Raw genomic sequence first — 25,032 nt, 5'->3', positions numbered from 1 at the left:
GTTCTTAATATTGTTATTTAGAGGTGCCGATTTTGTTTTTTCCAATTTCTATTTAAATAACACGTAAAGAAAATTGGGAAATTTTTGAATTTTTTTTTTCTCGCGAACGGCTTGACTTATGAACTACTTCGATACAGAGTTTTTTGGGAAATTTCACGATCTATAAAAACGATTACGAGATATTCGTCAAAAAAAATTTAATCGTCTTGAACATCTCTTAATCGATTAGATTTAGGAAAATTATATCTCGGCACTTTTTCATAGAGCGTGAAATTTTCTGTATGAATCTGTATTTAAATAGCTCGTAGGTCAAGCCGTTTACGGAAAAAAAAACATTCATAAATTTCCCGATTTTCTATACGTGCTATTTAAATGGAAATTGGAAAGAACAAAATCGGTATCCTTTAAATATCAATGTTAAGAGCTGATATTTTTGGATGAGATATTCTATTTGAGATGCTCTATCGAATTTTGCTGGGTGCTAGAAAAAAAAATAAATTATTTTATACCGTAATTACATATACACACATTTATACGTAAAGATTTACTCATTCTGACATATTCGTAAGTTTCACATACACATATAATGTATAATGCAATATAACAGAAGTGTCGAGTTATTTACTCAAAGGCCTCACCAATGCTCGGAATTCTAAAATTAATTTTTTCGATTGCGACATTCGATCATTCGGAAGGAAAGAAGTTCGAGAAAAGTAAAAAAGACGAAACTCGAACAAATATACACTTGAAGGAAAAACACGCGTGTCTGTTTTATCAAAATTTTCCAAATTTTTAGCCAACTTTAAATGCACTCGTGCTCTTATTCTCTTCCGCATGGATAACTGTATTAAATGCATAATCGAATCTATGAACTTTTGCCGGTGTGTAATAACAATTTTATAATCAACCGAATCATCATTTTATCGTTTTTGGAAGAAATTTGTAATAGCTGTCAATGATACGCCAAACTGTATAATACATCGGGATGCGCAGACTTATGTCACGTATGCGTGTATATATATGCGTGTGTATATATATGTGTGTGTATATATATATATATATATACACATATACACAATATATAGATACGTGGGTTATACATGCACGCTTAGCGTTGGATGGATGCCCGCTATATTTAGTATAGACTCGCGAGGTCTTAAACCGTCCGCTATAACGCAAACCATTTTGCTCGGCTATATAATCTCGGATCTCTATATCAGCCATTTTCTTGCCTCACGCCTCTTTCCATTATCACCCTCTTTAGCGAATTGCAAACGATTAAGGGGTTGCCTTGTTATTTCGTTGTTATTGTTGCATCAAACGCATTTACCATAGCACGCTATAACGTTTTTTTTTTTTTTTTTTATCAATATTTGTTGGCGTTTCCCTGAATGCAAATATGCGTAAAAATATTGTAGAGAATATGTAGGAGGCATTTATTTTAAATGTTTGGAGAAAATCGTGGCGGTGCTTAGGGATCGATGAAAAAAAGTTGGAAATAAATGTGGAAGGATAAGGAAAAACAAAAAAAAACAAAGTGTCGTACAATTTTTTATGTTTCTATAAATGAAAGGAAAAAACACGTGTAGCACTTGACGCTTCTTATTTATAGCCATCAACTTGCTGTGGACACACACATATATATATATATATATATATATTATATATATGTAAAATGTATGTAACGATTTTCAACTTCAATGTAGGTACATACCATACATACACGTATGATATAAAGTGTATGTAAATATCGTTGAAAACAAAGAAGAAAAAAATGAGCCTGAAATAATAATTGTCGGCAAATAACGATCGACTCGAAAACAAATGAATCAAAGTTAGCTGAAAATTTTTAATTGCTCATTAATATTATTTTATTTCGCTTACGTTGATAAAAAAAAAAAAAAAAAAAAAAAACGTAGCGATCTGAAATTATTTCGACCTTGTTCAAAAATATACGATTACAATACTATGCATAAATTTACAGACTGAAAAAAGTAGGCACAGTATATTCGTAAAAAAATGTCCATTCCAATTCTGACAATCGAGTCCAGTAAATTACTTTACGAATAGGTACCTAAACGATGATCGAACCGATCGTAAAGTATGTTATACATGTGATGGCTGATCGACGATAGTATTTTTTAATTAAAATTTTATCCCTTAAAATGATATCGCAGTTATTCTTAATATCATATGTGATTGATTAATTAAGTAGCTAAATTGGTATACGAATAATGGTCAACTTTTGCCGCTGTTTTGCATTTCTTCATTTTTTTCCGTTCGGTCTTGTTTTTTTTTTTCTCTCTCTCTCTCCTCCCCTTCCAGCACGAGAATCTCGCATCTTCCTTTCGTCGATGTCAGTTCGTCGTTCCCCCCTAAGGTGGGCATTACTTCGGTTATCTATAGGCGTGATGTATGTGTTTCCTCGCAGGGCTATGTAACCATGTATTTTCATAGTTGGTTCGAAATAGCCGTTGGACGGTCTAATATTATAATAGCCGTGACTCGACCGGCGTTGGCGAACCCGCGAGATCTGCTACCGAGCAACTTGCGACCAGTTTGCCGCTGTGTCTGGTGGTCGATTCGTGGCCTGCGGTACCTCGCCCTTAAACCGATCAAATCTCGTCGACGTCTCCTGCGAGAAAAGAAGAAGAAAAAAGAACGGAATAAAAAAAGAAAGCAAATCCCCCCCGACGATCCGGCGTATTTCGCTTCGACGAACGTGTAAATTAGAGGGAAAGAAGACACAAGTGCACGAATTAATATACACGAGTGTAATTTTAGCTTGTTATCAATTTTCCGAACAACCGGACGTGCTTCGATCGATTAAGTTAAACCGTTGAGCAACGCGCGTCGTTCATTCAGGGACTTGGATAAGAGTGAAGCTTGCGAACGAAACTGAACTCTGTATATTCATTCGGATTAATCGTTATCGATTCGAGCAACGATAAGTTTCGTACAGTCGTTGCGCGAATTATACACATTGTATATATATATTATGTATGGTGCAATTAATGTTCGTGCAAAGATCTTCGTTTGTAAATTTTAGTGAAGTGCGAAGAAGATAAAAGATAGATTTTCTGTTGCACGGTGAAAAAAAAAAAAAAAAAATGTAAAAATCGATAACCTCAATAATAATAACAATAACAACAAAAACAACAACAACAACAATAATAATAAGAATCCTAATTAGAAAAAGAATATAAGTAATAAAAGAAAGGAAAGGAAGAAGAGAAAATATACGTTTGTAGGACGATAAAGAAATTGTATATATATATTTTTTTTTTTTAATTTAATTTAATTTTTTTTAGCAGTGAAGTAATCGAGGATGATGATCTACTTTTAGCCTTGTATATAAATGCTCGCGGGGGGCCGGAGGGGGCAAGGGGAAATAAAAAGAAGACTCTCTCGACTTTGAAACCGTATTATATACACCATTGTAATATTGGCGGTAGTTCAGCTCTCGCCGCGTCGTTTCCTTCTTGCGTTCCGTCGTCGCCTGCAAGTTCCTTCTTTCTTTCTTTCTTTTTTTTTTTTGTCTATTTGAAACTTGGATCGATTCGTTCAAATTTGTCTCTCTTTTTGTCGCCAAATCGGCACCTCGCGACATTTTTCACCGTTCTTCGTAGGTTTTCCTCCACCTCACGCGTCGACTCTTCTACGTTTTCTGCACTTGGCATTGGCATACGTGTGTAGTATATGTGCGCTTGTGCGAACGCGCCGCGTTACAATAGAAGTCGTTAGCGGCTAATTGTTGGTGTGCATAGTGCGACTAACGATATTGCAACGAGGTGGAGAAGGAGGAGGAAGAGGAGCGAAGAGGCACCTAGCGGGTCTCCGCGTTCTCAGTACACCTACCAAGCGCATACCCGAGGACACTCTAATTTCGTCTATACGCCACCTTGCAAGGCGTTTTTATTTTTGATCGTTCGTTACTTGATATAAACCAATCGTCGATCTCGAGTGGAAAGCGATTTTTTATTTATTTTTTTAAAGTTTTTTGCTTCGTTCTAGATCGCTGTTGATGAGTTTTTTTTTTTTTTTTCTTTCCTTTTGTGAATCAAGTGAAACCGAACTCTTGAGATCTCGCACGTATCGGCGTCTGGATTGTACGGTTTAATTACCGCAATTATGATCTGAACGCATCGTCGCGGCGCAACCATGCCCAACAGACTTCAGAAAATGGTACCTTTCAATTTTTATATCCTTTTTATTCAGTTATCTTTGTATATTATCCTAAAACGAAATTAGGTGTACAAATTGTGTGACGATTTGCTCAAGGGGATACTTAATTCTCACCTTACGTTGTATATTATATTATAATTTTATATCAGCAATATCTACGATAATCGAAGTTATTCCTACTATGTCTGTAAGTTTGGAAAGTTTATTTTGATATTCAAAACTCGATGCGTGAGCACACGTGCACAGGTACGTTGTACACGCGTAGGTGCAGCACGATCAAGTGTCGATGAGCTGAGCGACGAGTAGAATGATTATGAATGGGAACGTCGTAACAGGTGTTCATTTTTGTTTGTTCAATGATTATTTCACTCGGTTTGAAAAGCACTGCCCATTTTCTTTTCTACAATTATTTGCAGAGTATTTAAACAGTCGACGAATAATACTCGAGTGTGCAATGTTAACAAACCTCGTTGTTTTCGCGATGACAGGTGTTTTCTTTACCAACAAACGATACGCAAGGCTCGTGGTGTTTTTCACGATCACGGTACCTGTACTCTGAAAACATGCGAGTAAAATCGAGGAGTGACATTTTAATTCGATTAATTCGTCACGATGTTATTTTCAAACGCATACGCGCTGTCGAAAATACGCTTATCACCGTGCTTATGTGTATAATCATCGGCAGATTTGTATTTAGAATCAACAGACTCTGTAAGAATCTGAAGCAATTTTTATTTATAATAATTAATCCAGAAAACTTTCTTCTTAAAAAGCACTACAATGTTTTTATGTTATCAGAAATGAGTGCAAAAGTTATCCGGAATTTGATAACTATTGTTATTACGTATTACCGGTTATCGGAAAATGACGGGTGTCTATTTAAAAAACGTGATTGTGACGTACGAGATTCGTCAGAGCGAAGAAAGTCGGCCGTTAGATTTGACACAAGAGGCTTCATATGGTCTTGGTAACAGATCCTTACCTCTGTTCATCTCGCGATCCCTTCATTGTGCAATTTATTACCAATGTGAAATTATAACTAGCGATAAGAAACGAAATTGATATTCGGTAGTTTCGAGGAAAACTCGAGGAAATTTCAATTTGTTAGTTTTAGGATTCTGGAATACAGTTGATAACAATGTATCGGGCTGAAGTTAGTAACGTTAACGTAACGAAATGTTGGGAGGAAAAATTACTATTTTTCAAGTTTACAGTGACTTTGAAGCAGTCAAGTTTACAAAATATGAACACATTTTGCCTTTTTATGATTTCCCGAATATCGGCCATTCCTGTAACTGTAAAATAACGATTTTCCGAAACGTCAATTATTACAACAGCCTTGCTAACTTGAGCCTCGTTCCAATGTTGCCCGGTTAACTCATCGCTTAAATATCTACTTTCTCGGCATGGCAATTAACGCACGAATATTTTGTCACTCTAAACGATATTCGTGGTTAATAATGTCGGACCTTCGGCTTCGGTTTCGGCCAAAAATCAACCGAAGTTTTCTCCATCGGCCGTCGAGAACGGACGACTTACACCGCCATCGTGCGTAATGCCAAATAATCCCTAGACAATTTGCATCGATATCATTATTGTGATATTTAGTCAGTATTGTAGAATTTCTTACCAAAGTTGAACCTTCGGCACCGGTCGTTTGGTTTTCCAGGTTAACGGAGACGATGACTGGGAGTACGAGGAAATCATCCTCGAACGAGGCGGCGCTGGTCTCGGATTCAGCATCGCTGGGGGCACCGACAACCCTCACATCGGCAACGACACGGCCATATACATAACGAAACTGATACCAGGCGGTGCGGCATCTGCCGATGGACGTCTTCGCGTAAACGACACCATACTTCAGGTGAACGATGCCTCCGTAGTCGACGTACCTCACGCCACTGCCGTCGACGCGCTCAAACGGGCCGGAAACACCGTTAAATTGGTAAGACTTTCACGGGAGTAACGATTTATTGTTGCACGGATCGACGATGTCGAAGTTGGCAGCGTCGTCGCAACGATTCGTGACGAGGGATCGAATCGCCGTTGTTTCACGATTTTGGAATTCTCTGAAGTTCGGTTGAATCGTAATAAAACGATCTTAAAAGTCATTGTAACGATTGAGGAAATGGTGATTTTTTTTCCCCGATTTTTCGTTACCATTACGTTACCAACTGCAACTTCGTTCGGGATTATTTTTAATTAAGTACAGATTGAATATGTGTATCAAAGATGCACGACGGTCGGTTGGTTGATCGGCTGTAGATAAATCTGATTTAAGGATGATTTGAGAGTGAGTCTGATGTTGATCGAGTTGAATTTTGCTGAAACGATTTTTTCATCGCAGAAATGATTTAATACTGGAATCTCTTCAGTCATCGATAATTGTGCTATTGTAGCTGAAATTTGTCGTTTAGAAAAAATCCGCTTTTTTACGGGAATATTGCTTCAAATAAATTCAACTCCATAAACTTCAGTCGGACTTTCAATTTGTAACAATATTCAAGGAGACTATACGTCGCAAAAAGAATTTTTCGTGACAGGGTTATTTTATTTGGCAAACTGTTATAAGAATATTTTCGTTTCAATTTTTTTTTCACCACCTCGCCTTGTCCAAGATTGCAATGCCGTCTTTAATTTGAGGTAAGAGGGGTCTTGCGCGATTGAACTTGATACTTTGCACGATGAATAAATAAAAGGAAACAAAACGGTTGAAAAGTATCCAAAAATTTTCTAATTCATATCATTTATGGTGAACGCAAAGGAAACAGGCTACTACGGAGACTTTCGGAGAGGCCTAGATTTTTTTTTTTTTTCAAGTTTTAAACAAATCGTTATTTCGAGGGAGGATAAAAATAGTTTTGCGCAATTAAGGTATAATAAATATTTGTCGACAACCTAGATTTTCAAGTTATAAATTAACTGTAACGTAAAATTTCGGCTTGAATGTTTTTGGAAACTTTGACGACGTTTCGGTCAGCTAAGAAAATAAACCTGAAAACGTGAAAATCATATTAAAAACTCGAAAGTTTAATAATTTTGAAGATTCTAATTACAAAACCTTTTCTCAAATTTCCGATGCATTAACTCTACTTCCACGAATTTTTTCAAATATATTTCAATCCTCCCCACCATCGTTGTAGAAATTAATAACGTTGCTGGAGATTGTCTGGACGATTTTTCTCTTTCATAATTTTTCATTTCAACATTCAAGCCGGTTCATCCTTGAAATAAATTTATAAAATTGAGCCAAGAAGCGGAGATCTTGCAATTAGTCGTTACAGCTTTTCCTTGCTTGTTACAAACTTTGTAAAATTAAATTTTCGTCACGGGGTAAAATCTTGCACCTACCGCAGTTAGAAAGATAAACGAGGAAGAAAATTGTCCGTGGATAAAGTTTTTGATTAGGGTGAGAAAATGAGCATATCCAATCAGGCGACATCTGATGTCCATTATCGTGATTCGATTGTTCGCATGTTACAAAACAGTACGTGAGACGACGAAGGCAGGCCTCGAACACGCGGCTACTGGAGATCGAATTAATCAAGGGAAACAAAGGATTGGGATTCAGTATCGCTGGTGGGATCGGCAATCAGCACATACCGGGCGACAATGGCATTTACGTCACGAAAATAATGGACGGCGGTGCCGCCCAAGTCGACGGACGTCTAATCGTCGGCGATAAGCTCGTCGCTGTCAGAAACACCTTGGTGAGTAGTAATTTTCGACTTGAGAGACGTTCGCCTTTGCATGCGGCATAATAATAGAGTTGGGATTCGACTCGAGGATGAAGTGTTAGCAGTAACGCTGCTGTAACGATGCGTGTTTAGGGAAAATCGCTAATTCGCACTTTTGTGACTTTTGCGATATTTAGCGACACATTGCAAATAATATATTCGCTGATACTGAAACGCCAACTCCTTGAAAGTCATTCTAAAATTGCCCAGTAATGATTTTTTCTTTTTTTTTTTTTGTCATTATATATTCTTACGTTGTTGTCACTAACTTCGTTTTTGTTCATTACATCGATATACCTAACGTGCGCGTTGCGAATTATCATATTTGCGAAACTTTGGTAATTTGTAAATATTGGACACAGCATGCAACGCGGAGAAAATTGCGAGAAACGACGTTAGAAGTAAAAAAAAAAAATATATATATATATATATATATTCTTCTTCGCTACTTGGCAATAATCCCAAATTAAACCACACGTGTAACCTGAAATTTAAAATTTCTATGCAACGGATGAAAATTGGCACAGTATTCTAATTTTTTTTCATCTCGGTTTTTATCATGCGTCTTCAAGCAGCGAGATCATAATTTCGGTCAGCTTATTATTTGAAAATTAGTTACCGACTATTGGTGAAATGAAGAAATTGAACCGTTCAACTTTTTTGAAAGTAATTTAATTAATCATTCAACTCAAAGATAAAACATGTATATATAAATGTAAAATTGACGTAGTTTATACCGATCGTGACACCGCTTTGATTCCGTGTATCAATACATACGTTGCTATGTTACGTATCGTCATCAAAGTCGACTTTTACAGCAGACCCTAAGTCAAATATTTCCCAGTGCAACTTTTGTATGTGCGAATGTATGTATCTGTATAAAGTATACACAGACCTATATATATGTACCTATACATAAAGGATTTCAGTTAAGCTTCCAAACAATCGAGGTGATTGGTTCGTTCGTTCAACTTTTAACGAATCAATTAATTGTAATCGCATCATCGAAAAAACAGAGTTTAAAAAAAAAAGGTTTATCTGACGTAATACCTGTGCAAATAATTATAGTCCTGATTACAGCTACGCGTACAAGTGATTTATTCAATTATTAATGCGAAAAACCATTGGTTTGAATTATTCAATACAAATGTCCTCTCGAAAGTTTCCTTTAGTAAGTAACATAAATATTATCAGCAGTGTTTTCTATAAATTATTGGACTTTCTTCACTTTTGTGATATGTAATGGTATTAACTTAAAAATTTAGCTTACGTACGTTTTCAAATCGTCACTAATTGGGAAGTACACGTGCATTGAATTTTTGAACTGCTGTAGCTTTTAACGTGTGTTGAAATTATTATTTTAGAAATAATTCAGCGAGCATTTTCTGGCTGTAATAATAAAAAAAAAAAAAAGGAAGAGCAACGACGGGATAAAACTCGGGGAAAAAATGGGACCGAAAAAAAAAAGAGTAAAAGAGTCTAGCTAATTCGCGAAAACAGCTGCCGAGCCTGTGCAAATGATGCGCGATTAAGGGATGCGAAGTTTTTTTTTTTTTTCTGTCTCTCCCTTTCTTTTCTTCTTCTTTCGTTCGCCCTCTCTTGTAACCATCTCCGTCGTCGTTGAGGTGTAATGTTTTTTTGGCAAACTTCTCGGACGACGACTTTGACCTCCCGGAGAACGCGGAGGTAGATGCGCGATGCCATCCTGCGGGAGTGAAAGAGGATGGAAGAAAAAGGGGTTAGTTGGTCTCTTAATGACAATCCGGGCGAATGGTATTACTACGTATATGTACGTAGTGCATAGTTAGGGATGGGCGAGGTGCAGTCGTGTAACCAACGCGTTTTTTTTCACGACCATCTCCCCTCGGAATTTGGCAACACGATGATCCCGACACGCTGCTTATACGCGTGGCTAATTTTCGGACTACTCTGCTTTTTATCACTCTCTGATTGTTTTTTTTTTTTTGTTGTTCATCTACCCTTCTTTCTTTCTCTCTTTCCTTTTTTTTTTTATTTTTATTTTTTTTTTTATTTTTGTCTCTTGTGATTACTGTTATTAAAAAATTCTCTCACAACGCCGAGAGAAATGAAATTCCCTTGGTTTGTATTGCACCCAGAGCTGAGAATGTTTTTTTTTTTTTTTTTTACCCTTCCCTTCCTTTTTCACGAAACGGCCAGACCGTGTTTTTGGACCTATAATATGATATAACTTCTTTCGCACGGCTATTTCGCATATTAAATTATATTATATGGTTGCGGGGTATGTATTGATGTATAATATTTGCATATAGTACATGTCATGTATGCATGTATGTATGTACGCCCACGTTGTATATTATACGATATACGAGCCTCTTATAGTATACGTTCTAGGTGGGTGTAATCGTCCGAAAAATAATATGGACATTTTTCTTCCTCGATGCGTAGTAAATATAGACAGGTATAGATTATAGAATAGATATACGATAACGAAATTTTTTTTTAAGCTCTTACACGTAGGTAGAGATTTCGTTTTTTATTGGAAAAAAGACTTGCATAAAATTGATCAACATTTTGCAGGTAATATTTCCAACAATGATAAAATTTTATCTTTGAAAGTTTAACTTGCCGATCTTGTCGACGTCAAATCGGCGCCGATCGGTTAGAGTTTTTGATAAGAGAGAAAAAAAGAGCGAGAGAGAGAATAAGGTGAAAGGAAATTGATTTAATAGGGAGGGGGTAGAGGTAGATATACAGTAATAATAAAAAAGTTTCTTGCCCGAGAAAAATGAAGCCCATACCATATCGATACCCATTTTTCATCGTCTCGTCGCGTTGCTATGCGAGATGCCTTATGCCTGCCAGTTCTGTGCACGTTTCAATCGCACAAAAATGTAAGAGGGTGATGCGCGGAAAGAGGGTCAAGGAGATTGTGCAGGGAAGAAAAATACACCTGGGTTACAGATAGAGATAGATCGATAGTTTTCGGTATTCCCATTCTATCCATTCCATTATGTTAGGAAAACAGAAGAGAGAAATAAGAAATTCATCAGGAGGTAATAAGTAGAGAAAACAAGATATTCGCCTCAAGTTGAAACGATTAAAACAGGAAAAGGCTGCTGAATCTAGAGCCGGAAATTTTCGTAACAGAGTGGGAAAAAGAGAAGAATAGATTACTGATTGTTCGTAATTTTATGCAGCAGTCAAGTGTTGGAATCCGACTATTTATTGTTTTTATTTATCTTTCTTTTGAATTCTTCTACCTTCTGATGTAATTTCGAAGAAGTGTAAGTTGTAAAATTCGGATTGCAAAAAGTCAATTACTAAATGCAAGTTGTTGTTTTAACGTTTAGTTTATCTTGATAATTTTTATAAAATGATTAGATCATCGTGTAAAAATATACTTAAAACTGTAGAAATATTGGAATGATAATTTTTTTTTTTTTCAATAGAATACCAATTCTCAGTGACTAGAGTACCTAGAGAAAAAATCGGTTCTATATAATAATTTGGCGACATCGGATACTTTGTTTAATAATTTTTAAATGTAGAATTTGCTAAAATTTGATTTTTCACGGTATTATTATATACGCAGTATGTACGCGAGTATCGTAGACGAGTATCTTTACATCGTATACATATACGGATATCCGAAAAATCACCATATATGCGGCAATTTTTTATCCCGAATACCTTTCTGTGACGTTAATTTTATTGCCAGCAGCTCGAAAGAGACGATCGCGGTTAACGGTTATTGGTTATTCAATATTTGACGGAATACCGTTCTTTTTCACACGCTTTAAACTTTAAACCCGTATATCCCGTGTTTTAAAACTCTTGTTTCAATTGTTTGAATCCGTTCAATCGTCCGTATAAAAATTGCCGTTTTAACAGCTTCAAAGCGGCCGTCGACGCTCATGTTAAATCGGTTTTTCATTCCAAATTTTATCTACTCTTGGGTTTTGCTTTTTATACGCGCTACTGTGTTTTCATATTTCCATCCGCGAGGTAAAGATTAAGGCAGAGAATATTACATTTATCACTCACGTATTTATAACAGAATTTCGAGATTACAAATGCAATTTGTTAATTATAAATTCAACGAGAATTCCAACGAATGTAAAGCATATCCGTCGTAATGAATTTTTACCGTCAAATAGTTAGCTTGTACGAAAGGGTTCGATTTTAATTTTGGGATAAGAGAGAGAAAAGAAAATATCAACTTCCGCACTCTTTTTTTTTCTACCACGAATTTGTCGTGCGCTTGCATGTAGAAACTAGCTCATATGCAGACATAGGAATCTAAAATTATACGAATCGTACATTTTGACGTTGATATTCCTACTTTTGCCCATTTCTCATAACAAACAGTAATCCGGCATTAATCCAAGCTTTGATCCTAATCCTGCAGTGAACCCAACCTGAAACAAAAGCGTTTGTTGTTCTTCCCAGCTCGAGATCCGTGCCCGCAGAAAATAAAGGGATAGTTCGTTTCGAATTTAGGCTTGTGTTTTGCTCGGGTTGTTTCATGTTTCGGCACCGCTGAACAAGGATCAAAAGGCTCGCAGTAGCTCGTTGCCTACCTAATTAAAGCCTTCGGCAAGGTAGAGAGTTTGTGATACTTGTTTGCAAGGGGAAATTCATACTGTAGGCGAATAACCGTAATTAACCGTAGACGATATTAATTGGTGAAAAACATTGAAGATGAACGCTTGTTCGTTAAACTCGGTGAAAATTTTCAACACCTGTTGGTAGGGGGGGAAAAAAAAAATAGAAAAAATGTGATAAATTGTCTACAATGTGACGTGTCAAATGGCGAAGTGTGAAATTTTTGTAATTTTCATTTTCAGCAAGGTGATAAAAATCTGGAAAATGTGACGCACGAGGAGGCCGTCGCTACCCTTAAAGCTACTCAGGATCGCGTAGTTCTTCTAGTTGCAAAACCGGAAGGCGTTTTACCCCCGCCACCTTCTGCCTCCGATTTGTCGCTGTCGCCTCAACCACGTAAGTTGTCGAATTAGAGAATCGAGTTTTAGATATTGAGTAATTTATCTCATCCCGATTGAAAAATTCATGCGGAAGAAAAAGCGAAATTTATCTTTCAATACGCGAAGATTTTTTCAGCTCGCTGTATTGTTCGTGATCTTGACGATAAACCATGTAAATCGCATATAATATTTGAAATGTATTAAAGAAGTTTTGAGATACTGATCAGAGTAAAATGTAAATTAAATTACTTTTTTAAATCTGATTTGAGATCAAAGAGACGATTATTCCGTGAAAATAATTAAACGGGTATATATTGATAAAACCGTGGTTGCTTTAAATGTAATATACATATATGCGTGTGTGTATTACTTGTATCGAAACTAATTTTATCAAGCCTTGGATTAGTTTGGCAAAGTGTTCCGAAAGTTTCTCGTATCACCACGAATTTGATCTAATTTTTTATCGGGAGTAGTTACTAAATTATTAATTACATTCAGCGAGTATATATCAACTTGACAGTTTTGCTCTGCTTTCAATTTTTTTTGTCAATTTTTACAATCGAACTTTGCCAGATATTATTTTTCTTTGAAATTGCGTTACGAATAGTTCCACCACTTCGAACATCTTTTCGCCCAATCCCATATTTGAAGACAGTGTTTCAACTTCGATTATTAGAATATCGACAATCGAAGGATACGTGAGAAAAATTTGAGAAAATAAACCGATGAAAATTTTCGATGGGTTTGAATATCTTTGGAAAGATTCGCTTTTTTTTCATCTCAGTTTCTCTGTTTCGCAGAATTTCCCGAAAAGTTGGCACGTGCCTTTGACATCTGATGAATTTCTCGTGTCACGTTGTCGCAGATATATTCGCGTCTCTAGATGTATTATAAATACAGTCGAGTTGTAACATGAATTATAAATGGTGCGTGCTTAACTCGTCATACATACTCTATAGATATATAATGATTCTGCAAGGATTTTCTGCCGAGTCGGTAGGGAAGTTTCGTTTTGCTGTTTGCATAGGCGGCGCAGCGTGTACTTATACGTGCGTGGCATGTGTGCGAACGTGCATTTATACACCTAGAATTAGCACGCTGTTACGGAATTAGGATTCTCACGTGCAGAACACGTGCCACCCTCCAGCGACGCTTACAAAGGATCGTGTCTCGCAGATTTCTCATTTTATTTTCGTCGCCGTTAGTTTTATTCTCGCATCTTTTCACGTACATATTCGAATTTTACGGTATAATTTCGCTCGAATTACATTGAATTCTTGAAAACTAGTTTTATTACCTACGCAAGGAGATTGGACACAGATTCCTGTACCGACACAGTTACCGACACTTAGCCTAGACACAAACCCTTTTATAGAACGTACGAGAAAGAAATTATTGGATGATCGATAACGTCGGACAACTGAATGATTCGGTGATCGATAATGTCAATCGTTCAAGCGTTCTAGAAAAGGGCTTGCGTCTTTGCTAAGTGTCGGTAACTGTGTCGACGCTGGAACTTATATCCGAAACGCTCCTTGTACATCTATTCGCTCATCCGCATATCAAATTGTACGTAATTGGCCATATTCTGTTGATTTCATTCAGACTGATTTAATTAAAAAAGAAATCAACAAATCTTACAGAAATGGTACCGATTTTTATAATTCATTGATGATTGTACGATATAAATGACAAATGATTGATGTTTTTCTTTCCATTTTTGTCTCACAAACAGGGAAACAAAACGGCTCGGTTTCAGCCTTGGAGAATAATTCGTTAGCTTATTCCCAAGAATCACGTCACGCCTCTTCGCTTGCACTTCATACAGCCTCGACGCCTCGCGCCGTTTCACAGGAAGACATCTCAAGGTAAGATTGATATATTGTTATTTTATAAAAGCAACCCTTCTACAGCCGACCCCGCCTCTCATTCTGTCTTCTGCGTTTAGTTTTTATCTCTCCTTTACTAGCATTAAACTTCATACATTCATTCGTGTGAGGTTTGAAATTTCTCAGAACTACAGTCACATCAAAATTGAACCCATATATATATATATATATATGAGCACTTTACGAAGGAAAGATTTAAGTATCCCCAGAAATTTAAATCACACGTCTGACGGTATCACTTCCAGTAACCCAACTGGTTTGTAAGGTGATAAAAAGTTTTAAAAAATTTTATTTTTTAAATATTGTTTTTACGACTCGTATAGGGATCGAAAATACGAATAATAAACAGCAAATTCCACTCGTTATAAATAACGCGAAAAGCAAGAAAAAGAAAAAAATTGTATACAGGTACGCTTGGGAGCAAACACCTCCGTCAGGATCTGTAGTTTTAAATAATTTATGAATCTCAATCATCCCACGTACGGTGTATGCAAAATATATATAATGCAGCTTACTCGCGCGCAAGATTCGACAGCTGCATTATTCTACGTATAACACATATAATGCATATTGCGTAATCAGATCGATCGTATATATATTGTATAGACTTTCTGGCAATGCTCCCAATATTCTAATTTAAATTAATGTGCAATTATCTTGTACACAGTCAGCCGGCAAACTTCCCGCTTTTGCAGCGTTTCGTATATTATACACCACATACCAAACATATAAATGTATACTATTAATTACATCTCTTGTCTCAATCGCAGCTCAGACTGCAAACTCTCAAAAAAATTTTCAAACACGTCGCACATAATGCCGGGCTGTCGAGTTTAACAAAGCTTGAAAGAATAGCGAACGCAACAAAAAGTTGCGTTGAATGTTTACGATTCACATGCGGACGACAGATCATCCCTCGTTTAGATACGTACAATTAATTCGTCATTACCCGATGAACGACTATTAGTTTTTCTATAATTCCCTTGAAAAACTCTCGTTTGATTTTATACCCAGTGCACAAAACGTTCCTACGTTCCATTTCGTCATCCAGATCCCGCAGGTTCGCGTGGAATTAATTATACAGTCGGAGCAGTTTGCCCGCTCCGTTCGACGATCAGAGCTTCGCGAAAGGGACGAAGGACCGATGAGGTCGGCGGCAAGGGTGGGGGAGAGGGAGGATGGATACGCGTGCAGTGAGCTAATTGCCATTAATTGCTATTAAGGGTTTATCGAATTGCGGGTTCTGCACTCCGTTACACGTAACATACAGCAGCGGTGTTGTATCCGCGTCGAATAGGCTTGTCACATGAAATTCAAACGTACGATACTGCGGTAGAGGTTTATTACCGCTGTGCATCGATCGATCATCGCCCAATTTTTTTTTTTTTTTTTTTAATTATTATTATTATTATTATTATTATTATTATTTTCATGTATCATTTTTTCCTGTTAATTTGTAAAATGTAATTAGGCTCACTCTGCAAACTAGTTGCCGAGATATTCTTAACACACGGGGGTAACGTGTGTTTTCTCCTTCTTGGGATCGTTAATTTGCTCACTTAGATTCGATTCGAAGAGCTTTTACTTTCTCGGTTATGGAGATTTTTTTCTGGATTTTCGCTCTTTTCCAATTCTCGTTTTCCTTCGCGTCGTTCGCTCAGTGAAATCGGTATTTTCGTTTCACGGAAAACTGTCGTTGATTTTAAATTGATCACACGACGAGGAGACCGAGAGACAGCACTTGAACCGAGTTTACACTCCATGGAGATAATCACGATCCCTTGCGTCGTTCGTTACACTCTGCATCGCTTATACCTGTATACATATACATACATACGTATACAGCTACGTTAAACAAACGGAAATGTGTGTTTTCGATGTTTATGTTTACTCTTACTTTACCTTACCTTTCGTGTTTTCTCATTATCCTCTACGCCGTGTTGTTTGCATCATTTTTGATTGATTTTTTTATTTTATTTTGTTATTTAGGATACCTTTATGTACGTAACACGCGCATGTATATTATAGGTAGGTATATATCGTCGCTATTCACACTAAATATCATTAGTTATACGGTTGTATGTATATTTTTTTTTAATCTTTGATGCAACGAAATTATTGAATATAAATTAAATTGATCTAAGAAGATTTTTTCTTTCCTTCTCTTTAAATATGTGTTTCCTCGACTACCGTGTAAACGATAACGAGGAAGACGATGAGGGTGACATTTTTCAAGGAAATGGTGGATGATTTACGAGGATCAGAAATGATACTCTTTCATTCGCATGTAATACTCTTGGTACATATACGTTTCTGTATATGTATATATTTATGTATACATGTGTATGTTTGCGGGAAGAGTAATTACGCTTTACGCGTTTAGAAATTGTGGTGGATTTTAGCGCCAGTGTTGGCTGCTACTTATCCGGGGTAATAATAAATCTTTTCCCCGGCCTCTGGTGCGCAAATTCTCGCGAAAACCTCTTCGAGTAACTACTGAAAATTAAATTTCAGTATGCAAAAGATTGTTACCCAAGAAACCTGCCTAATTGCAGTATTTTCTACATTAATAAAAAGTCTGTGTATGCATAATGTGTTTAGACTGACACGTATATATGCGTATATATTACACATGTATCAAGTTGTGTATATATCAAGGAAAGCAAAGGATAAACGTACATCGATTATCTGTACTTTGATAGTTCGGAAAATTTTACCACCATTCTTAAATTTCGACAATTGATAAAATTTAAGAGAAAAATCTAGGTGCTAGGAATTTTCGATTTCAATTTCTATACGACCTCCCGCTGTTCTTTTTTCTTCGAACCGTTCTCCGATCGGTAAAAATTTCTTTCACATTTTTACTCTCTGTGATGAAAATTTCTAGCCCTCGTAACAATGGCGAGGAAATTTACCGTGTAATTTCTTCCCTCGGCTGTCTCTCTTTCTCTCTTTATCTCTTCATCTCTCAGTTCTCCGGTAGATTGTCGCAATTTTGTCACTGATTGGACTGCAGAGCCATACCGCTCCGAGCTTTTTGTTCCCGTGGCTATTCAACCCTCCGCGACAGCTTCCGAGTTTTCGTCTGAAAAGGTCGAAACTATACCTATACACACGTATGTCACAGGTATACCAATTTTCTTTTTTTTTCTCTCACCAAGAACTCGTTTACCCGCCTGCATCTTTCTACCCTCAAATCATTATCCCCCTCCAGTTTCCCCTCCCTCCTCCCTTTTTTTTTTTCACCGTCTACTTAGGTTTTTCAAATTTGCTGCACGAATCTGTGCAATTTTAAAGTCTGCCAAAATTTCATACTCAAAATATTCTTAAACACGGACTCGATCTTATCTACGGAAAAATTGTACGTCAGTTTTTCGTATGAGGTCGCGGATGAGATCGAGGCAGACGGTTCTGCGTTCCGTGTACGAAACTTGCAGTAGATGAGACGGAAAATTCATCGGACGCTAATCCCCAGCAGCCCTTCGTATTCGTACGTTTCATTGTGCTTCCTCGCGGACAAATTTAATTTCTGTTCGGCGGTCTGCGGTTGGCCGCGCGCATGTGGTGTTTGTGCGCGCGCGTGTGTGTGTAGCTGTAACGTAACAGTGAAACCCTGAAAACCTCTCGGGAATCGCGTGATCGATGATGAAACGATACATATATGCGGCTATTTTCTTGCCATTTAGCAGAAAAATTAATTTTACCACCGTCTCGCGTAGTTGTAACGAGAAATTAAATCTCCTTCCGAGGAATGATTTCGACCATTGCATTGTCCAGGGATTATTTATTCGTTTATTAATTGTACAAGGAAAAAATATGAACAATATATGTATTGTACGTATTTGCCGATTCAATTGCGATTTGCTTTATAATTGGCATTATTTTTTAATTTCTTTATGGCAACAAATTTTACTACAACATTTCACACTTTGAAAATGCCTTATATTACTATTATCATCGTACCATTCGCCGTACCCGCAGTGTGCAGATAATTTGTCTGCAAACGTGTATCTAGGTATTCGACTCTATAAATTTATATTCGCAACTACCCCGAGTAAACCGTCCAAGACATTCACTACGACCGTAAGAAGCGAGCCGGTCGAAGAGTCGGTCGAAGAGTCGGTCGAAGAGTCGGTCGAATTACAGCCGCACATGGATTGAACTTGGCTAGTCGCGTTTGAGACTGCGCTGTTTGTCTGCGAATTGAACTCGTTGCTCGAAAGCAGACCGTCGAGCAGTTCTATCACCGCATTGACGATCTGAACGACGGCGGTCAGAACCGTGTTCAAGATTTCGACCACGTCGATTAGGACGGACGACAGTAACGGCGTCAACTCCGCAACCAGGTTATTCAAAAGCGGTCCGACCTGAAAAACAGTACGTTGGAAAAGTACGAAATTATCCCCTTATCGCTCTTTAATTACGGTAGTAATTCGCGAACTGTGTTGTTTCATACCAGTGCATTTAGGTTCAAGTTTACATCGAGCGCCAGCAACGAATTCAGGCCCTTAACACCGAGAAGACCACTTTCACAATTTTTCATTGTACCGCTGACAGCATTTTTCATCGACGAGGTAGTGTTCGAGGTACATGAAACCGCCGTCACGTCGGCACTGACATCCCGTGCCATGGCCACGATGGCCATCAGTGCTGCTATTTTTATCATCATTTTTTCTCTTTTTCTTTCTTCTTTCACCCAGGAAGCTGTCGATAGGGACGACATTTTTTAGATTAATTTTCAAGAATCAAAATCGCAGGGTTACCGCGGAACGTGTCTAAGTGGCACTCTTTAAAATCACGTGCGGGACAATATACGAGTCTCTTTACGCGAGAGGGATGTTCTTTACTTGACGGAGATTGCCGAGATTTTGATCCTCGTTTTATCGAACAGATACATCGTGACTATGATTAAGATGATTGTGACGATGATTGTATCTTACCTTAAATACTTTACACTATTCGCCGCTGGTTGCAAATTGAACCTCGTCCTGCTCACGATTGAAGAATGTTATTCACTCCAGGGTTATATATAGGCGGCAACGATTTTCCGATGTTTCCAACTACGAAGACGTTTGCTTGTACGATTGCGTAAGTTTGTGTTTTTGAAAAATTCATAATATTTTTTCAATACTCCCCTCGGTCGAATAACTGAATGCCCAGCTGAGGCTATTTATACTTGTCACTCAAAAATCGACCGCTGCAATTTTATATACGTTTTTTTTTTTTTTTTATTCGTCCTTCTATTACTTTCGCAACGTATCAATGCGGGAATCGTTACACAGAACATTGAAATATCTCGAGAATTGTATGGGGTATATACGCCATTCTACCATAGGAAAATTCGATTCATATAATTGAAGAAAAATATCGTCGTACAAAATATTTTTGTTTTTGCACCCCGGTCCCTTCTCGGGATAATGTCGCTGGCTCAGCTCCCGCTTTTCCGAACCACGATAAAGCCTCTCCGCTGCTTCTGTATCACTTTTATGCACGTATCGAGTCGGGTTTCATTTCGCTGAAAGGTGAAATGACATTTATTTTTTACCGGAACAAGAAAGTGATCATTTATCGGACGAAGGTGCGTTCGATTCGATTTTAATCACGTTCCTCCATATTTAAATAACTCGATACGTTACAGTTGAATGCTCGCCGTTAAGGTTTTTGAAATTTCTATCTGTGCACAGAGACGTTATCTTTCACTCTTCGGGGCAACGATTTCGATATCCGAATCAATTTCATGGTTCGGCTTAAGTGACGTGTCGCCCTAAAAATGTAAATCAAAATTAGTATATTATGCGACAAGGGAATAATCGACATTATTACCGTGTTGCACGCATGAATTTATTCCCCTTCACAAGTGTCGGTACAAACTGGAATTCGTGTGTTGAAAATACACACGAAGTCGAGGGGAAAAATTCGTTGCATTTACATTGTGTATAAGATTCAGATATTGATAGGAATTACTATCTTTAAACGGCTTTTCACATCATGATCGATTCGCTATAATTTCTCGAACGTAAGTCTCGCAGTGATCGCTAGGCGTTCGAGTTACGAGCTCTCGAGACGTCTTAACACCCTCGGGAAGAGACGAGGTTCAAGGGATCTCCGCGTGTTGCGTCTCTCAGCAGGTGATGAATCGCTACGCGGCTTCCGGTTCATCCGATTCCGCTCTCTCTCTCTCTCTCTACCCCTCTCTCTTCTATGTCTGGTTTAGTTTCCTGCAGCTCTGAATTAATCAAGCGGACCTTCGACGTTGTCGAGGAGTCAGAAAACTCCACCCTCAGTGCCCCCTCGGATTCAACTCAAATTGGATTAACACCCGCGTTAATATTGCACGGCGTTTGAGTGCCGAGACCACCGGAAGTCTTATATTTACAATTAGTGGTTGATCGATTCATTGTGACTTATCTTTTCTCATTTCGTACTTCCTCTTTTAAGGAATCGAGTTTTTTTTCATTGCTGTATCCTGACGCGAAATTGATTCTACGTATCAGGCCGTTTGATTAATATGCAATGATATTAATGGTTTGGCAAGACTAATTAGAACCACAGCGCGCTGTTTTCGAGTGACGAGTGTAGCGCCGGCTGGTCATTGAGTCAACTGACCAAGTCGTTGAAGACTATATATACCGTGGATTGGGCAACGGTGTTTAATCTTGAGGCACGATGAGGTTCTTTTCGCAGCCGATGATCAGCGGTGTGAAGCGTTTGACGGTGAGAAGCATTTATCATCATCATCATCATCATCATCATCATCATCATCATCATCATCATAGTCGGTGTGGCTATTTGATGAAACGAGAATGGGGAATTGAAGAATTTCCTTGCAATGAAAAATATTTCTCTCACGTGACGAGAATGATTTTTATTACAAAAAACTTTGAAAGGTGCTCCGCTGATAAAGTAACCCCGCGATTTTCACCCTTGGGAAATAATGCCATCCCTGTTAACAGCTTCGTCACGAGAAATGATGTACAATACCCAACGATTCCATTATTTGTCAGTCCTATCTGATTATCCGTCAGTCAGTTTGGCACATCGCCGTGAATATCGTTAGAAACTACGATGCAACGAGAATTTCATACTCGCTGATTGTGAGATGTTTATGAAACATCCACCGAGACCGACAATCGACACTTGCGGTATAATTTGGCGATCATTCGATTTGTGACGCGCGCTTTCTTCTTAAAGACTAGGAACAAATAGATCATTTCATTTAGAGAAAAGTTTACCAGAGTTTCCGACGAGTAAGGTTTTTTTCATTTTGAAATGTAATATTACCGCTTTTCGCGTCGGTTAAATAAGTTCGACGGTTCCGTATTTTGATTTTCCTACACTCTGACCTTTCTAAATTTCGACTTTTGTACGCTTAACTCTGCGTCATTCGCATTCATTGCCTCAAACGACTTCGTCGCTGCACCTCGCCTCATTTCGAACAAACGTTCGTTCAACCTCCGATCCGGTTTTAATTCCATTAGGCACCGTGCGTCCGAGATTCGTCGCGGGCTAGAATTATTTGGAAAACTTGCAAGCGACGCGACGATCGTATTTTCGTCAACCACGCGAAGACGTCTTCGTAATTTTAATTTTTTCCTCGAGTCACGCGTGCGCGAAAATTATTTGCAAGAATAATAGTTTTGTGCAGGCGAACGAGACGACGGCGCAACGTAACGTCACCTTGAAACGAAGATATTTCACAGCTCGGTTGAACGTCTGATACAGTTTTCTGGCTAACATCTGTGTTTTCGCCGTGCAATATAGTTTAATATTATCGTGTGCGCATGAATAGGTACGCGATTATTACAACACCCGCTATCAGTAAAAACAAAGTATTTGCTATGAATAACTATATGTATTATTATTACCGACATATATGTTGGTACTGCCGTGCTTATACCATCGCTGCACTCCGAGAGCTGCTTCTTGTTAAAATATTATTCATGTACACCGGTTGTTTTATTTTCTTCGTTTGATATTCTTCCATCTTCAGATACATTTTTAATATTCAACATCTTATGCAACTCCATCCTTTTCGTCTACCACTATCGATGTCCTTGGGGAGGATTGGCGTCACAATGATCGCCGAGTTACTCCGGAGGATCTGATCACCGTCGTATCATACGACATGGATTGCCTCCTTTCTTCCGAATTACTTTGCCTTCGAACGCTCGGCTACGCCCACCTTGATTTACCCCGGAGTGTAACGCGCGCACGTCGAAGCCGTCGAAGCTTTGATTTCACTCCACCCCCGACATGCTTTGCTCGACAATTTCGTTTTCGTTTCTGATTGTAAGCAGCCGGCGTTCGTCAAACAACTTACTGCCATTACTAACAATTGCAGCTTATTAATATCCAGGTATTTCCGGAAATTAAACCACCGGAGCTTGCAACTTTGCAAGCTGCGCGGGTGCCGCATGGTTCTCGAAGTGTAGCCACGTTAACCTCACCTCCGTTGATGGAAACTTGTGGATTGATATAAATTTCACTCGATATCTCACGCATTTATCACGTCAATTGAATCGTTTTTCATTTTTTGTTTGAGGAGGTATTATTTTCGATCTCCAATTTCGAGAATATCGTCGAATAGAATGTAACGGTATTACGATATTTCAATTTCAAATTCCGAAAAGCTAGCCAACACCGCAAAGCACGATTTTATTTCACTGACAATTGGTACATCGGGACGTTATTGAGGTCTATGATTACAAATCTGAAGTCTAAATTTTTGTATACAAATGGCAAGCTCATACGTGAAACACAAATCGAGCTTTAACCAAAATTAGTATTCTCGGGCTTTCGAAATCGCTGATTACAAATCCAAAGTCCAAATTGTTACAAACAAATTTTGAGATTCAACGCGGCAAAGTTCTGTGCCAAAAACCTTTCAGACTTGAATAAAAATTGGTTTTCGGAAATTTCGTGAGGCTAGCTTACGAATTGATACAAGTTGCCCGAAACGCGATCTTTACTGAAATAAAACATACTCTGATATCAACTGTATTATTCAATATTATCCTACTTCTACGAATTTGCTGCATTATTTTATTATACAATAATCATGGTCATGAATCAATCTTGACCATTAAATTCATACTATAAAACAAAAACATATCAAATCAGATATTGTACCCAGGGTTTACAAAAATCATTTCGAATCTATATCAAAATCCTCATCGTCATCGTTACCATCATCGGTATCCGATGTACAACCACGTTTCATTTCTGCAGTACCTGCATATGATAAAGTTCTTCATTTTTTATTTCTTTTTTTATCCACGGAACCGAAGTTACCGTGAGCCGGTTCAAAACGTCATCCATGGTTTTCTGTCCGAAAGACTTCGGTGAAAAGTCCTCGCGACATCTCTCGACATCTTTTTTAAAGTACTTTTTGAGCACTCTCGGACAATTGGCCGATTACAATTTGTAACAAAACAGATGCTATTATTTTCTGAAGCGTGCGTTAACAGCATTTGTAACGCGGTCGGCATATTATACCAGGGTTATTACTCAATGAATTTTCTCAAGTTTTTGGCGTCTCCGGGATGCAGGTGGTAGGTGACGGGAACGACACATGAACACTGATCCACAATTCTTCGTATTTGTTGAACAAGGTCGATTTGCGCTGTTTGCCACATATTCGTCATTTTGTGAAATAATTTCAGTAATTTTTACTTCATGTCTTGTGTTATTTTTATCGGATGTTTTTTCTTCTTTTTTTTTCCGGACCGATTTTCTTCAATTAGTTTCGCTGGAAAGCTCAATCTGTTTTTTCAATTTATGCTTAACGATATTGTTCTATTCTTTTCAGGTGTATAATAATTTCTCACCGGGCAGATTTTTGCTGTCAGTTGTGCCATTTTCATACCGACATAATTGACGTGCATGTTACATGCTTCAAACGTGAGCTTCTCATATGACACAGTTAGAAACGGCTGTCACGCGCGCACTTCCGTCCCGGCTTGGTTCGCGCAAAAAATACACCGGTACGATAAAAATAGCCCCATAGTCCAAAAATAAGCTAAAAGCAGCTTATTTTCTCACGATTCGTTAGATAGTAACATCGACTATGAACCAACAACTGCTCTCAGTTGTGGAAACAGCGGGGCACGGTAAGCAGCTAAAAATTTATCAAGACACTCGGCCGGAAGCGACCGTCGAGTTTTCTTCGAGGTTCCTTCGTCATCCATCGCGAGGCTTATTCGCGTTACGGAGTGAAGGAAGCAGGCCGCCAAATTCGCGAAGGATACCGGAACC

The 25,032-nt window shown here is 38.0% G+C and overlaps 2 protein-coding genes across 20 annotated transcripts in view; one reads left to right on the top strand and one right to left on the bottom strand.

Annotated features, from left to right (window-relative positions):
* The window catches only part of dlg1 (discs large 1), a 390,478-nt gene that overhangs the window by 317,302 nt on the left and 48,144 nt on the right, over positions 1–25,032 (top strand). For all 19 annotated transcript variants that reach the window (XM_069135126.1, XM_069135127.1, XM_069135124.1 and 16 more), the window contains 4 exons: positions 5,855–6,130; positions 7,674–7,895; positions 12,752–12,905; positions 14,625–14,757. In XM_069135126.1, coding sequence (XP_068991227.1) covers positions 5,855–6,130; positions 7,674–7,895; positions 12,752–12,905; positions 14,625–14,757 — 785 coding nt within the window. The remainder of the gene's footprint in view (positions 1–5,854; positions 6,131–7,673; positions 7,896–12,751; positions 12,906–14,624; positions 14,758–25,032) is intronic.
* On the bottom strand, positions 18,543–19,781 carry LOC124214250 (uncharacterized). The gene is made up of 3 exons (XM_046616469.2): positions 19,719–19,781; positions 19,235–19,482; positions 18,543–19,145 (listed from the first exon to the last, which is right to left on the bottom strand). Exons 2-3 carry the CDS (start codon positions 19,445–19,447, stop codon positions 18,804–18,806), a joined length of 555 nt encoding a protein of 184 aa, XP_046472425.1. The 5' UTR covers positions 19,448–19,482; positions 19,719–19,781; the 3' UTR covers positions 18,543–18,803.

This window comes from Neodiprion pinetum, chromosome 1 (assembly GCF_021155775.2).
Source record: "Neodiprion pinetum isolate iyNeoPine1 chromosome 1, iyNeoPine1.2, whole genome shotgun sequence".
Lineage (NCBI taxonomy): Eukaryota > Metazoa > Arthropoda > Insecta > Hymenoptera > Diprionidae > Neodiprion > Neodiprion pinetum.
This window is presented reverse-complemented; position numbering and strand designations above follow the sequence as displayed.